Source organism: Chrysemys picta, chromosome 14, assembly GCF_011386835.1.
Source record: "Chrysemys picta bellii isolate R12L10 chromosome 14, ASM1138683v2, whole genome shotgun sequence".
NCBI lineage: Eukaryota > Metazoa > Chordata > Testudines > Emydidae > Chrysemys > Chrysemys picta.
The window spans coordinates 36,086,693-36,103,260 of NC_088804.1; the positions used below are offsets into that span (position 1 = coordinate 36,086,693).

Genomic DNA, 16,568 nt, shown 5'->3' on the forward strand with positions numbered 1-16,568 from the left:
TCCCTGTAACCTCTCAAAGTGTTCTGTTATTATGGGGGGGTGAGGTTGATAAGATAGAGCAAAGGACTCCTCATCACTACTCCTTGGGCAAAAGTATTGACACTGCTAGAGTGGCATAATGGATGAATTTTGTACCTGGGAATAAAAAACAGTATTGCCACTGACAAAGCAGCCACAGGCAAACCAGTTAGGGCAGGGGTTGGCAACATTTGGCACACGGCTCGCCAGGGTAAGCACCCTAGCGGCCCGGGCCAGTTTATTTACCTGCTGACACGGCAGGTTCGGCCGATCGCGGCCCCCACTGGCCACGGTTCGCCGTCCCGGGAGAGATGCTGAGATCTCCCAGCTCCTAATGATCTAAATTTGAACTGCAGGTGATCTGTACTTCTCAAGATTGGGCCTTGAGTCTCTCTGAGCCTCAGTTTATCCATCCATAAAATGGATATATCAAAATTCTTCCCCACCACAAGATCATGGAGAGATGTATTCATTACATTAATTAATATAAAGTGCTTCAGCTGCCAGTGCTTTAGAAGTGAGAAATGTTATTGTGTCTGAAATTCATGTTCATCTGCAATGTTTACCTAATATACTCCTGCTAAGTGAGTATAGCGTTCATATACAGTTTGACTGGACCATAATCAAGTTGTAGATTACCCAGGTAAGATTTGGTTAATTGACCTGTAAAATGGCTGCAAACTTCCCATAATGACAGTTCTTCCCTCTGAAAAGAGAATGTAATGCATGATAGTTATGGGAACTACGTAGTAAAATGAACCACAATTATTCTATCCCAGAGAAACTCATCAGGGAAAAAGCAGGACTGGGACACAAGTCAAATATTTTATTTATTTATGACACTGTAATGAGCAGTTAAAAGAGGGGAACTTTGTAAAAAATCAAAAGGCAAGAATCTTAAAAGAAGAATGAATCGTGTTCCATCCACCCTTTTGCTTTCTCAGTTCTGAATATTTCTTTTTCCAGTAGTTGTGCACTTCCGCACCTCTGTGTGTTATCTGTAGGGCATTAACTGAAGTTACTAGATGATTTTCTTTTCTTCTCAGTCAAGTGCTTTCAAAGGATGTTTTCTATCACATTGTTACTTATCTACAATCTATCAAGAACAGAGGCAGTGCAGTAGTAATACAGTACCTTACTCTTCATGCTCTGGGAATGTATTATTTATGGACTATGAAATTCAGTTTCACTCAAGTATTACATCTTTCTCCTGATGTAAATAATTAATGCTGGCTTGAACAAAAAAACATGTGTGTGGTCATTACTAGAAAATAGTAACTATTATTATTGTTAATAATACTAATAACAATTATTGTTTTAGTTCCACGCCACAGTAAAGGAAGGAGTCACAGGAGTGATGGTGAATTTATCTGTTGAAGACCGCGATGATCCAGCAACAGGCGCCTGGAGAGCTGTGTATACTGTTATCAATGGAAACCCAGGACAGAGTTTTGAAATCCATACCAATCCAAAGACAAATGAGGGAATGCTCTCTGTTGTCAAAGTAAGGACAATTTGCTTTTGTATAATTGATGATTACTGTGAGGTGCATTACACATGAAAAGGACCAAGTACTGAAATTAGCTAGTCGAAAGTATTTTGTTGGCTTGCAGTTCAGTTTAGGGAATACATGTCATTCCTTTTGTGTTACAATAACCCTGCTGGATCCTGCTTACTGGAAGCTAGTAACCCTGCTACTATGCTAGAGTACATGGTGTGGTTTTGTCGTGGGGCTATATATACACAGAGAATGAGACGGAGACAACACAGCTTGTCTGGTGCTGAACTTGGACCAGCCAGCAGGATGTAGCCAATGATGGTGATGGAGGCGCTGTCCCTTTGTGGCTAATTCTGTCACTTACAAGCTTGGGTGAATGTTATACGTGCTCTTTGCATCTGGTACTCTGATTTCTTGACATGTCTTCCAGCCTTTAGACTACGAGATCTCAGCATTCCACACACTGCTGATCAAAGTAGAAAATGAAGACCCGCTGGTTCCAGACATAGCCTACGGGCGCAGTTCTACAGCAACAGTTCAGATCACTGTTCTGGATGTAAACGAAGGCCCTGTTTTCCACCCAGACCCAATGACAGTGACCAAACAAGAAAACATCCCCATAGGCAGTGTTGTGTTAACAGTAAGCGCCACAGATCCAGATATCTTGCAACACCAGACTATTGGGTGAGTGAAATATTCTTTACTCTAAGTCTACCAAAAAGTGAATACAAATGTCTGTTGTGCCTGTAGAGCTTGGCTCTTTGTACCACATTCAATTAAATTCATTTGGGATCTGGATTATAAGGAGTGAGGATTTTCTTTTTCATAATAAAGAGCTTCATTATCAGGAAGACAAAGAACTACATGAGGCAGGTGACAATAGTTTTCCATGTTATAAGTTACTGCAATAGAACAATTCAGTGCCACAAGCGGTGGAGTGAAATAGTTACGATACAGAGTTCTTAGAATGATTTGTAACCTGCTTCTAATTCCTTCCCCCCCTCCTCACCCCACCCCTGCCCAGGAGATCACAAGAAAACTGTTGTTGTTGTTTTTAATTTTAAACTAGTTTATGAGAATAATTTCTCTGTTTTTCAGATGGATGAACCAGGCTTATATTTATTTCTAACGTCTTTAATGAAGTAATTATTACCCACTGAGATTCAAGGGCTACAGGGATAATAAATGCTCCTCAACTAAGCAATGGCATCTAATAATAAACTTACTTCTGGATAAAGGCCAACTAAGAGAAATGCAAGGATCATAGACTCACAGAAATGGGGGGCTGGAAGGGAACTTGAGAGGTCATCTAGTCTAGCCCTCCGCACTGACACAGGACCAAATAAACCTAAACTACCCCAACGGGTGTTTGCCTAAATTGTTCTTGAAAATTTTCAATGACAGGAATCCCACAACCTGCCAGGAAGCCTATCCCAAGACTTAACTATCTTTAAAGTTAGAAAGTTTTTCTCAATATCCAGTCTAAACCTCTCTTGCTGCAGATTGAGATCATGACTTCTTGTCTTACCTTTGGTGGACATGGAGAACAACTGGTCACCGTCCTCTTTATAACAGCCTTTAACTTTTCTCATAGGTTAGGTTTTCTAAACTTTTTATCAGTTTTGTTGCTTTCCTCTGGATTCTCTCCAATTTGTCCATATCTTGCCTAAAGTGTGGCACCCAGAATTGGACACAATACTCCATGTGAGACCTAAGCAGTGCTGAGTAGAATGGGACAACTACCTTCCTTGTCTTACATACAACACTCCTGTTAATACACCCCAGAATTATATTAACCTTCTTTGCAACTGCATCACATTGTTGATTCATATTCAATTTGTGATTCTCTATAACCCCCAAGATCCTTTTCAGCAGTAATATCACCTATCCAGTTATTCTCCATTTTGTAGTTGTGCATTTGATTTTTCCTTCCTAAATGCAGTACTTTGCACTTGTATTGACTGAATTTCATTCATACCAATTGTCCAGTTTACCAACGTCCATTTTCATTCTTATCCTATCATCCAAAGTGCTTGCAACTCCTCCCAGCTTGGTGTCATCCATAAATTTTGTAAGCACACTCTCCACTCAATTATCCAAGTCATTAATTAAAATATTAAATAGTACCAGACCCAGGACAGACACCCAAGGGAGCCCACAAGATTTGCTGTCCCAGTTTGACAGTGAACCAATCAACACTAATCTACAATTCCTCGGGTCCTCTGTGTTCCCTTTTTAAAAGATGGGTACTATATTTGCTCTTCTCCAGTCCTCTGGGACCTCACCTGTCCTCCATGGCTTCCTGAAGATAATTTATAATGGTTGCAAGAATGCTTCAATTAGTTCCTTAATGCATCCCAGGGTGAATTTCGTCAGGCCCTGCCGACTTGAATACATCTGACTTATCTAAATACTCTTTAACCTGCTGTTTCCCTATTTTGGCTTGCATTCCTTCCCTCTTGTTGTTAATATTAATTATGTTGAGCATCTGGTCACAATTAACTTTTTTAATGAAGACTGAAGCACAATAGGCCTTAGGCACCTCAGCCTTTACTTGTTATTAGCTCTTCTTCCCCCTAAGTAGTGGACCTACACTTTTCTTTGTCTTTTTCTTGCTCCTAGTGTATTTCTAGAACAAATTCTTATTGCTTTTTATGTCCCTTGTTAGATGTAACTCATTTTGTGTCTTGGCCTTTCTGATTTTTTCCCTACATGCTTGTGCTATTCTTTTGTATTCATCCAAAGTAAATTGTCCATATTTCCACTTTTTGTAAGATTTCTTTTTGATTTTCAAGTTATTCAAAAGCTCCTGATCGAGCAATATTCATTTCTTCCTATTCTTCCTGCCTTTCCTTCACATGAAGATTGTTTCCTGTTCTGCCTTCAATATTGTCTCTTTGCAAAACTGAACTATTTTTTCCCCTTAGATATGCTCCCTTAGATATGGGACTTACCTACATGTTCTCTGAGTTTGTTCAAGTCTGCTTTTTTGAAGTCCATTTTCCTTATTGTGCTGTTCTTACTTCTTCCTTTCCTCAAAATCGTGAAATCTATCATTTCATGATCACTTTCATTTAAACGGCCTTCCATGATCAGATTCACAGCCAGTATCCCTGTTTGTCAGAATCAAGTCTTAAAAGGCTGTCCTTGGTTACTTCCTCCACCTTCTGAAACAATAAGTTGTCCCCAATACTTTCCAAGAACTTACTGAAGATTTTGTGTTTTGCTGTATTACTTATCCAACAGATGTCTGAGTAGTTAATGCCCCCACCCCTCATTACTTACCAAATTTGGTTGTTTGTTATTTGTTCTAGAAATGCCGCATCTACCTCCTCCTCCTGATTTGATGGTCTCAAATAGATCCCTACCATGTTTCGTTTCCCCATTAATCTTCACCCAGAGATATTTAACTGGTCGGCCTTTCACCTCCTCTGGACCTCAGAACAACTGTATATATTCTTGATGTATAAAGCAACACTTCCTCTTTTTTCCCCTTCCTGTCCTTCCTGACCAAGCAATACTGCTCTATAGAAATATTCCACTTATGAGGTTTACCCCCTTCAAGTCTCAGTGATGCCAATTAAGTTACAATTTAACTTGTGTACTAAGCCTTCCAGTTCTTCCTGTTTATTCCCCATACCCCTTGCAGTTACATATAGACTTTTAAGATGTTAAGCAGATTTCCCCACTCTTTTCCATTTTGTTGCTTCTATGACACTATTGTCATTTTTCATTCCCTCCACCCACATCTTCTAGTCCTCTATCAAGGTCACCTTTTTATATCTACCAGTGGGCTTTTGTCACTTGCCCCCTTTTGAGCCTAATTTAAAGCCATCTTCTCTAGGTTGGCTAGTCGGTGTCCAAAAATACACTTCCTCTTCTTGGTCAGGTGGACCTGATCTCTTCCCAACAGTCCTCCTTTTCGGAATAGCACCCCATGGTCGAGGAAGCCAAAGATGTCCTGTCAACACTATCTGTACAGCTTTGCACTCATCTCCAGGGTGCATGTGTCTCCGCCTAGGCCCTTATCCTCAACTAGGAGGATGGAAGAGAATCTCACCTGCACCCCCACCTCCTTCAGCCTTGCTCTCAGAGCCCTGTAGTCAGTGATCATGTGTTATGGGTCAGACCTGGCAGTATCATTAGTGCCCAAGTGGATGAGCAGCATGGGATAGTGGTCAGAAGGACGGATGAGCGTTGGCAAGCTTTCTGTAACATCTCAGGTGCAGGTTCCAGGCAGGCAATACTCCTCCTGTGTCACGTTAACAGATGGATGCTTCTGTCCCCCTCAGAAGGGAGTCCCTGACCACCACTATCTTATGTCTTCTCCTCTCAGGGGTGGTGGCCATGAGTCCCCCAGCCTTGGGGGAGGGGCAGGTGACTTCTCTTCCTCAGCCATTGGGGTCTACTCCTCTCTTGTTGCCAGCACAGCATTCTGGAATGGGTGACTCACCCTCTCTCACTCAGCCACCTCTAATTGCTGGCCTAGTTAAAAAAAATTACACTGCCCTCACTTCAAAGAGCCCCACTTGAATACAGGTGTTAACCCACCTAACTGCAGGGCGATCTAGCCCAGACAGTCAGCAACTGAGCCTAGATTTCAACCACACCATACCACACAGCAAACCAGTAAATTAACCCAGAGTCCTACTAACCTGGATGACAAGATCCTAGCTCAGAGAAGTGCTAATTTTTTGCCCGCCAAAGTTAATCAATAGCAGGAAGGCAGAAAACCCCAGAGATATTCAGCAGCTGGCTAGCTCCCTTAGCTGTCTTCCTCTCATCAGCCATGTGATGATGTCTTCTGTACTATAGAAATATAATTCATCCATATACACTGTCTCTGAGGAACAAAGTTGGCAATTATTAAGTGCTGCCATCTTTTCATATTTAAAAATGGAGAATCAATTTTAAAGCTATTTTATGGCATATGATTGCTATGTTCCTGGGGTGAATCTCTTGAGACCACAGGCTATATTAGGCAGCTTATGATGATGATCTACCAGTGTTCTGGGAAGGCTGCTGTGGAAAGAGGAAAATAATTTTTCCAGTCCAAAAAAGCAGATTATTTTTACAGTTAAAAATGGTTCCTGGAGTCTCTGGGGAACTGGATGAACATTTAGAAAACACACAAGTCATACAATGATGTTAGTCTCAAAAAAGCATTTTCTTTGAAATGATGTTAACTCTACCTTCCTGCGTATCAAAGGAGGCATTTCAATCAGATGCTTAGACACTTGACCTGGACGAGGGAAGCAAAACTGGGTGGAGCGAGGATGTAGAATGCAGACGGGAGGACCAGAGGCTGTAGCCTGGGGAGTCCCTCTACAGATCAGCTGCCTTGTCGGTCATTAAAGATTGAGAGGGGGCATGTGAGGAAAAAAGTCAGTGAGCAGCCACTCTTTGTAATGTGCTTCCCAGGAGAGTTTCCAGTTAGAAATGGAGCCTTGTTGCAGGGAATTGAAGATGAATGATAGAAAGGTGCCATAGAATAATGTAAAAGGGATTAAGAAACATTGTGCTCTGATTTCCCTAAGGATTCTCTTGGGCAGTGCAGTCTGTGACCCCTTCTCCCGAGTCCCTACTGCATGAGGTTGCAAACACCATTTTCATGAAGGAAGAATGATGTTTTGACTTTATGATAAACTGCATGGCGATTTAGAAGTCATTTTTTACCCTTCTGTATTTCCTTTTTTCCATGAGAGGGAGCAACAAGGCCATGGATAAGCTATGTAGCTCAAACGGTGTTGGCCTGCTCCTGTATTCCTTGTTTTCCCTACACTCCAGGCAAAATCAATTGAATCTTTGAGTGCCCAGTGATTGAAGGGCAGGCACTAAGGCTCTACCTGTAGAGACCAGAATGCCAATCCATCTCAGATGTGTGGATTTGTCCATCATCACAAGGATTGTTTAGAAGTGACTAGCCACTTCTTACGGAAGATTAGTCTATGGATCATTAATGAAATTCAATGTAAATAAGCATGTATCAGCATAGTGTTGTGAAGGACTGGACTAGGGCGGGGATTAAAATGATGTGAAGATGAATTTAAACAGGTAAGAGTACTCAACATTTAATGTAGGGGGAAAAGGTACTGCATATAATTAAAGATTTCAGTTCCCTGCATCTCAAAAACATCTAGTTAATAGACTATGAATATTTTGTTTTTCTGTATCAAGAGTACCTGTAAACTTTGTCACTTAAAAATCAGTTTATCTGAAGGATGGATCTTAACTGATGTCATTTCCCCTGTTTTTTAAACGTATTTATTTATTGAATGCATTTTTAGCCATTCGTTTCATTTTAGTCTTTGCTCCAGGGAATTCCTATTTCATTCACTATTGTCATAGCTTTCTGTTGATGGATGGAAAAGAGCTGTGGAATTTCTATCATGTCAGATACAGCAATATGACCCTCAGGTGCATTATTCAAAGCCTGACTCATGTAGAAAAAAAGTCCCATATTCCCTTTGGTGTTGGTATTGAGTTTAGCATATACAGGGCTAAATTTATTGATAGTTTTAAGTATTTTCATGGGAGCTATTTGATAAGAAAAGGCTCATTAATTATTTGCAATGTTTGATCTTGTTCTGCTAAGAGAGCAGCCCCAAGAGAATAGGGAGTATACGTGAAATGGGTTAAGAAAATCATGCAGTAGGTTTTTCTTATAATCCTGAATCTGCTATCTGTACTTCTCAATCAGACTTGCTGATTTTGCCATTTTTTTTTAATGATTATGTTGGGAATGCAAATTATAGGTGGTATTAGTGGATCGCTGGGAACTCTAGTTTGCTTTTCAAATAGCATATATAGCCAGCCAAACAGCACAAATCCTTTTGCAATCTACCACTAGTCACAACCTGCTGCAAAAGACTCCTGAAATTCTGAATAATAATAGCTCATAAGCTAAACGAAAGGTTCCCAGAGCTCACAACCTAATGTGGATAATATCTGCACTGCCAAAAATTGGAATTTTCTTTTACCCAAAAGAGAGGTTTTCTTCTCTCTCATGCTGAACATCCAGAAAAAGCAAAACAATGAGGTATAGAGGGCTGAGAGTGGATAGTGATCATATACAAGGAAGTATTTTACAAGACAAGGACTATTAATTTTATAAGGAGAAAAACAAATGGGAATATAATAGGAGTATGGAAAATAGTGTGTGACTCAGAATAGACTAATCAGGCTGTATATATCTACTTTTTGATACAAGATATAGAAAACACTGAACAAAATAAATAATAGAGAAAAGGAAGGATTTTTCATGCAATGCAATGTAATTAAGCAGTGGAACTCGCTGCTGCTGGGTATTATTGAAGCAAATAGCTTATGAAGAGTCAATAAAGGATTAGACATTTATATGAAAGGGAAAAGCATTTGCAATTTAGCTAGGGTAAAATTGCATGTATTGTGGAAAAATGCTCTGTAGTTCTCACCAGTGGATGTACCGGTATAGTAAGATCAAATTTTCAAGCAGGCATAATACAAAGTGCACATTCACTAAGCCTTAATGGGCAAGTGCAAGTCATGGTTTGTGGGTGCATGCCCACATCCCTGATCCATGCATCTGTGTGAACCGCATGCCCAGGTCCCTGATCTATGCATCCATTATTCCCAACAAAATACATATGTCAGTTGCAAAATGTATGTCTGTACAGATAGAGGTCTGAGGGGTTTTGTTCATGTCACTCACCTTTGTTTTCAGCATATTGCAGCTAATGTATGAGACCATTCAGTGCAAAAAAGGTATTTTCAATTTGCTGTACCTACAACTAGGAGGTGCTGGTAGCTATTAGTAATTACTACCAACATAGATTAATCTACTGTGTTCACTGCAACAACTACACTTTAAAAACCATGAATATAACACAAAGAAACATTTCTGTACCATGGTTCCAAATCAAACTGAATCTATTCTTTGAGCACCAAATATCTGAATCTGATTTAAATGACTTGTCTCTTTGGAAAACATAGCTTGCCTTATAAAGATCCTATAGGCATCTGTATTTTTGAGACAATTTTCCTTCTAGTTCTTCAACTTGAAGTATTCAAAGACTCCAAGTATTTGCAAGAATCAAAACCCATGATCCTGTAGGTCTAGATATGGGTCTGCATATGGTTAGCAGTGCACCTGCATTAACATTCAAGGGATGTTATTAGAGTTATAAGCATCATACTGGGAACGAAAACGCACAACCATACACTGCAAGAGCCAAGTCCAATTGTGACTTTAGTTACATCTGTTTAAATCTAGAGTAATCTTAATTTCAAGCCAGGCCTTGGACAATCCTGTCCTGATCTGTAGTCAATGGAAAGGCTCTCCTTGAGTACAGTGGAATTTGAATCAAGCCTTCAAAACAAGAACCTGTAGATAAAACCAAAATTCTCCCAATTTACACTAATGTAACTGAGAGCAAAATTTTGTCCCTCTGTGTCCACAGGGAGAAAGCAATGGAACCAGTTAACGTACAATTGCAATTTTAAGACTGATTAATCTATATTAACCTATATTTTTTTCAGAAGTATTCAGTTCCTTCTACAGCTCCCAACTTTTTATTATAATAATAATAAATAATAATAAATCCAGAAGCCCCCTTATTAATTATAATCCAACAATTTATTAATAGACTGATAATGAAGTTTCTCAAATTTGATTTCTTAATCCAGGATCACTGTTATTTTTGTGCCAGATTTAAGAGTTTAATTTTGGGTGCCTCTTTCCCACCTCTGAAATTTTAATCAGAAGTTTCAAGGGTATGTGTCAATGAGAAGTTAAAGGCCAAATTTAATAACATTTCTACCTTGGGAAATTAAAAGAAGAGCCTTGGTTTCTGAAATCCATTATTAACAATAGATCTTAATTAAACATAGTTACCGGCCTCAATAATTTGTCTGCATGGAGAGATCAGTTTTGTCATTTCTTTGCTCTTTGGATTCAACAAGTACAGGATACACAATAGTTAGACTTCAAACTAAGTGTAACTAAGTTGTTTACTGCAGTGTGCTTATAATTTTTAATTAAAGCAATGCTCTCTGGCTTCATGTTTTATCATGGCAATATATTTTTATTACCTACTCTGCTCTAGGATTTTTAATTATTTATGTAAGTATATTATTGCAACTTTCATTCTTGGTAAGTGATGTGACTGGTTGCTGTGGAAACATCTCCAGGAAAAAAATAGTTTATGGAATACAGCATGTATAATTAATTAAATAACAAAATTAAAATGGCCTTAATTCATATCTGACAAGATGTATTTGAAGCTGGAGTGCTTAGAAATAGAACCCATGCTAGAATGAGGTTCATAGGAATGGAAACTTTATCAAAATTATATGCAATAATTTTGGCAACTCATCTGTAGTCAATCCCAGTTGATGCCATATAATATCAAGGATGTCTGAATAGATAGCTGAAGGTCACTGTCGTAGTTTGTACAGCACCTAGCGCAGTGCGGTCCTGATTCATAACTTGGGCTCCTAAGTACAATAATACAAATGAATTAATAAATAATAATACTGATGAGGTCTCAGCTGCATTACTTTGAAAGCCAATGTGGTTATTTTACAGTAAATATGACACATTAACAATCCTAAGGTCTGATTCTGATCTCATTTACAATGCGTTTGAAGTCAGTGGAAATACACCAATATGAAACCAGAATATCTCCAGTGGCTTTGGTGGTATGGCTCCTCATTTATACTAGTGACAATGAGATCGAATCAGTTCTTGCTCTTCATAGCATGGTGTCCAAATTACAGCTGTCTATGTTGAAATGTAAAACAGACTTTGTTTTACTTCTTATATTGGACTTGAGCCTTAGCGCAAAACACTGACACATTCTAATGGGGCTGCTTTCCTGAATAACAGACTGTGAAAGTAATAATGCTGAGCCCTGGTCTACACTACAAACTTATGTTGGTATAACTATGTCACTCAGGGGTGTACCGCTGCAGTGTTGTAAGTGTTGACAAGCCCTGAGTCTCTCAGGACATGAGTTAAAGAATGATACTTATTTTTTAATATCTTTGCTCAAAGTGCAACCGGGCAGCAAAGTGTCTACTAAGTCCATTGGTGGTTACTTTTACAAGTGAGCCAGATTTTGCTCTGGTCCATCTTCAGGAACCTAGAGTCAGTGTTTAGTGCAGTCCACTGAAGTCAGTGGAGATCCTGCAGATTTCTGCTGGTATAAGTGAAAACTGCCATGTTTCATCTTTGAAAAGACGGAGCAGTTTCCTAACGACCTGTAAGGTAGTGTTGAGACTACATTAAATGTGAAATTTGCAAGCTCAGTGAGTTCATCCTGACTTCCAAACATTGGAGAAACTAAGCAGATTTCAGTGGAATAAAGAAATGGTTTACGTCTGTTATTCCCATTTGTGCTGCCAGTTCCTAGTTTTATATGTAGTGAAATCAGAAGCTATGCATCATTAAACTAATTCAAGAAATGTATTTCATTCTCTGCTGCAAGTTGGGTTTTTTCAAGCAAATCTGAGCACCCTCTGTCCAAGAATGATGAGACTTCAAACAACATTCCTCGCCAACTGTTAAGGGATTAATTTTGCATACTCCAATGCATACTGAGTCTTTTTTAAGACACACTTTTATTGTAGGCATGGGTCAATAAACTTGCTTTAGGTTGCACTGCAATCATGTTAAGGAAGTACTATATAATGAGAGAGGGACAGCAAGTCTCAAAGTAAGAGTGCATGCTTATGAAGTAATACACGCAGTCCTTGTTAAATATGTCTTCCCGAGTCAGAAAGGGTTGTCTTTGGACCCCTAACCTCAGGAGATTGTTTTCCTTATACAGATAGAAAAATAGATCTTATTTTTAAAAAATAATGGCTGAGCCATACTCTCAGTATGCAGCACCAGGGTTTTTCATTTTAAGTTACACCCAAGAGCATCTTGAGTTAGCTCTGCAGCTGTATTTATGGCCTGTCCAAAATCCACGCCCTGGGAATTTGGAGCGCATCTCTAAATCTGAAGATGATGTATATTGGGGAGTACAAACTGCTTTAAAAATAATGGAGATGGAGAGGGAAATCATGAGAACTTGGCCTAAGGTACAGGTCATTCCTATCCTCCCCTTCCTGCCAAAATCTTTGAAACACAAAGCATTGCCTCCTGAGATGCTAATTGTAGCAGTGGAATCCAGAGACAGGGGAGTGGAAGAGGCTTGAATCACCTCATTCTGAAAGAAACAGTCCTGCCCATTCCTTCATGCTCTAGAGGGAATTCTTACAGACCACCCTGCAGAACAGCATTTTCACTGAAAACCTTTTTTTGTATGTGGTTATAGTAGCAGTGTAAGTATATTGGTGTGTGAGCTGTATTGTGGTGTAGTTGTAATACTAATATTCAGAGAGAAGAAACTTTGAATGAAAGATTCACATACATTGCTCCTTGGTAATCTGAACAAACTGACGTGTCTTTCATTTATTAAGTGGTGAGATAAATGTACAATTCTCCCCCTGTGTAACAAACTGTTTAGACTAACAGTAAAATGAGAAAAGGAGTGAAGATATTGTGATTGGAGGGGCTTCTAGAAAGGGATGGGTATGCTTGATTCTCTTCACACACCACTTTTACATGTATAACTCAAGTGGGGTTAAGAGGGGTGAGAAGAAAATTGGGTCCAAGATCTATCAGTGTTTCTCCTGTTCTGAGAATTATTTGCAGCTAAAGGGCATTTGGCTGGCACTACCTGGAGAGATCACACACATTGAATTAACTGTGAGGAAGCAGCTGGCAAGAGAATCTCTCTGGTGGGAACAAACTAGTGAAATGAGACTGAAGAGAATCAATGGCTGGAGTAAAATCCTTAGGCTGGAGAGAATTTAAAAATCTGCCAGATCTGGAAACCAAGTTCTACCAAATCTATGAAAGGAGGCTGAACATGACCACACAGGTGAGGAACCCTGACATCTCATCCGCACCTCACACACCACCACAACCACCAAACATTCTCCTCAACCTTAGAGCTGGACAAAGAGATAAGTTCCACCGGAAAGAAGAATCTCACCCCAAGTGCATGAGGCAAGTTCCCTGAGGAAAGGAGAGTCTCTTTCCTGCATGAGTATAAAGGATTAAGCCAAGCGGTCTTAACTGATCAGACAAATAAGAAGCCAGACTATGTAGGTTAAGTCATTGCAAGAAGGGAATGAAGAATTTGTTGCGGAAATGAAGATTGCCCTGTGTTTATTGATGTACGGTCATGCCCTGAAAATGAAGCCGTGCTTCCTCACTCCCTGAAGCATTGTTGGGTACTCCTTCATGGATGTTCTGTGGGCTTTTAAGCCAGGGATAAAGGAAAAATGATGAACATGGGATAGGCTTCTCTCTGCCACTTGCTGTACAGATTCTAATGAAGCAGAACCAGAGCAGGAATAAATGCTGCTTTGGGTCTCCTCCATGGATGCTTCTGACAAATCATGAAGGGAACCAGCCTATGGTACCATGGTTGTGGATGGAGCCACATTGGCAGTGGTGAGGAACAGCAGCAGAGGCAGGATTCATTGATCTGGAAAGTTCTTTCATAGGCTGGGAACCTTCACGTTGTCTGAATTCCACAGGTCCTCAAGTCCCTTGTGGAAATATTTGGCAAGAGACCTCACATCTCCTTTCTGAGATATCCTGCCCCTCCGGTCCACCCTTGCTGGTTTCTCCTCCATGGAAGGAGGTGATCTGACTCAGATACAAACAGAGAGGCCAGGTGGGTATCTTTAAAAACAGCTGGTTTGAAGTTCTGAAATTACCTCATGAGTAGCATGGAAGGAATTGAGAACAGCAGCTGCTCTAAGAATTAGAAAGATGAGTGAAAAAATTGCCCCCGGCCAAAATGCAGTGCGGGCCAATTCCTGGGATCCCATGGACCAGTTCTCAGCACAAGTCAGGGTGCGGTGGGGGTGCACCTTTGAGCTTCCTAATCCTGGGCTCTGCACTGTGTGCTGATTAGAGCAGTCTTCACTCTTACCCGGGCTCCAAACAGCAGCAGCAGCAGCAGAGGAGTTGATATGGCACCAGGCCTTTATGGGCACAAAGATTCCCCAGTTATGCCCCTTTTACCTTGGCCGCACCCCATGCACTTGCTGCAATGAGCACCGTTATGGTGCAGAAGCTACCATGGTGTCTCTTTGTCAGCCAAGGATCACTCAATGCTGGAGGGGAATCCTCTGGTGGTAGTTAAACTGGGTTTAGGGCAGTTTTCCAGCAGGATAGCAGCACAAAGCTGGCTTAATGAACCAGAAGATCTGGCTCAGTCTCCTTTCCTGTAAGCCCTGTGGCTAGACGCTGTAGAGGGAGTTCTCTGCTTCCATCTGTTGGGGAAACAGTGTGAAGAACGGCCACAGAGCTGCTTCATCTGCATAAGATACATACCCAGAACTCTAGGTGGACGAACAAGCTCCAGAGGGGAAGGAGCGATCTGTTCCCATCTGTGAGTGAGCAGGGAGATATACAGCTACAGAGAGCTTCATTTGCATCAACTTTCTAACCCAGAATTCTTCTAGAGCCACCATCATGGTACAATAGCTCAGAATTGGTTGAGTAATAGAACTGAACTGAGAAAAGGGGGAAAGATTCCTATCTCATGGCAAGGAGTATACCCATAATGGCAAGAACTCTGTTCAAGAGTGCTATATGCTACTGTTTCTTATCTCCAGAGGATCCTATGCTGTTGAAGGGACTTCACTGCGAGAAGTGATGTAGACTGTGCAATGGGAGGTGATGCAGAGGCAGCTCCATGATGGGATGCAATGCAGGAAGACTTCTTCACTAAAGCCTCAGAGGATAGTAGCACTCTAGGGAGGACCCTTGTAACCGGCTACTAAATAAAGCTGACAACTTGATAGCTGGGTTAGGTGGTAGAGCCTCAGGACAGGACCAGGCAGCACTTCCCCAGGGACTGGAGACAGGCCTGCCTGAGCACACCTCAGGACTCTGGGACTATGCTATCCACTGACACCAAACTATGAGTGGGGTTTAGCAGATGGGGCGGGGAGAAGTGATGTGGTAATAGACATTTGCCTATTGGACATTCACACGGGTAGGCAAGGAACCAAGCTAACAGACAATTGCCAAAGTCACAATGGAGGAGTGTTTTACTTAGCATTCATTTAGATATAGCATTGCTGCGTTTTCCCAGGTTGATGCTGTTTTCCTTTCTACTAAAGTTGTCTTTGTTTCATATGCAGACTTAGTGCTTGTGAGGGGGGAAGTATTGCCTATTAAGCATGCCCACATAAAGTGTTCAGTAATCCCAGAAATTCTGTGGGTGGGGGGAGTTCAAGATGCTGATCTTTTCTTAGGTTTAAAAGAGACCCTTGGCTTATTTGAACTCAGCCCTTGTTGCTGCCAATAACGCCTGACAGAACAGTTACATTCCTAAAATGTGCAATCTGCCCTACCCTGTCTATAAACCGTATTTAATGTGTTGTTAAAGTTACACATGATGATAGACTTGAGAATGTGTTTGTTTTCATGTAATCAGAAAAGCCATCAAAACCAATATAAACCTCCCCTGATATTTCCCTAAGAGCTCCAAATTCTTGATTAACAAGGATGAATGTAACATTTTAAGGGGAGTCTAATTAGACCCTCTTTTTCCCCCCTGCAAAACAGCATTATTTCACATAATGTTTTCAACCATGTCAGTGCAGAGAATGAATTGCTCTGAACCATAAAATTATAGGGCACATTTTTCATGTCACTGACTAAACAATATTGCAGTTCTTCTAGAGAACTAAAACAATGGGGTATATAAGTCACAAGTTATGCCCATAGTGCAAGATAGATCCTGATAATAACTCACTTTGTCATTATTTTATGCCAGTTACAGAATAAGAAGATACCGACCCCTTGTAAGAAGTGAGAAGCATCTTGGTTATTATATATTTGGATATTAAATGTAGGGATGTTGTGTGAGGTGGTTGGGTCACTATGAAGTTGGTGGTAAAAAATGCAGTTAATAGTTCATGTTTCATGGAATTCCGGAGTTCCACACAGCCAAATTATATTTGAAAAGTTCTAAAACACTTCCACTGTGCTCTTAAG

General features: G+C 40.5%; 1 protein-coding gene across 1 annotated transcript in view; it reads left to right on the top strand.

Annotated features, from left to right (window-relative positions):
• CDH13 (cadherin 13) overlaps positions 1-16,568 on the top strand; it is a 752,462-nt gene that overhangs the window by 663,578 nt on the left and 72,316 nt on the right. The window contains exons 9-10 of the mRNA XM_005292303.5: positions 1,340-1,522; positions 1,947-2,200. Of these exons, the coding sequence (XP_005292360.1) occupies positions 1,340-1,522; positions 1,947-2,200 (437 nt within the window). The remainder of the gene's footprint in view (positions 1-1,339; positions 1,523-1,946; positions 2,201-16,568) is intronic.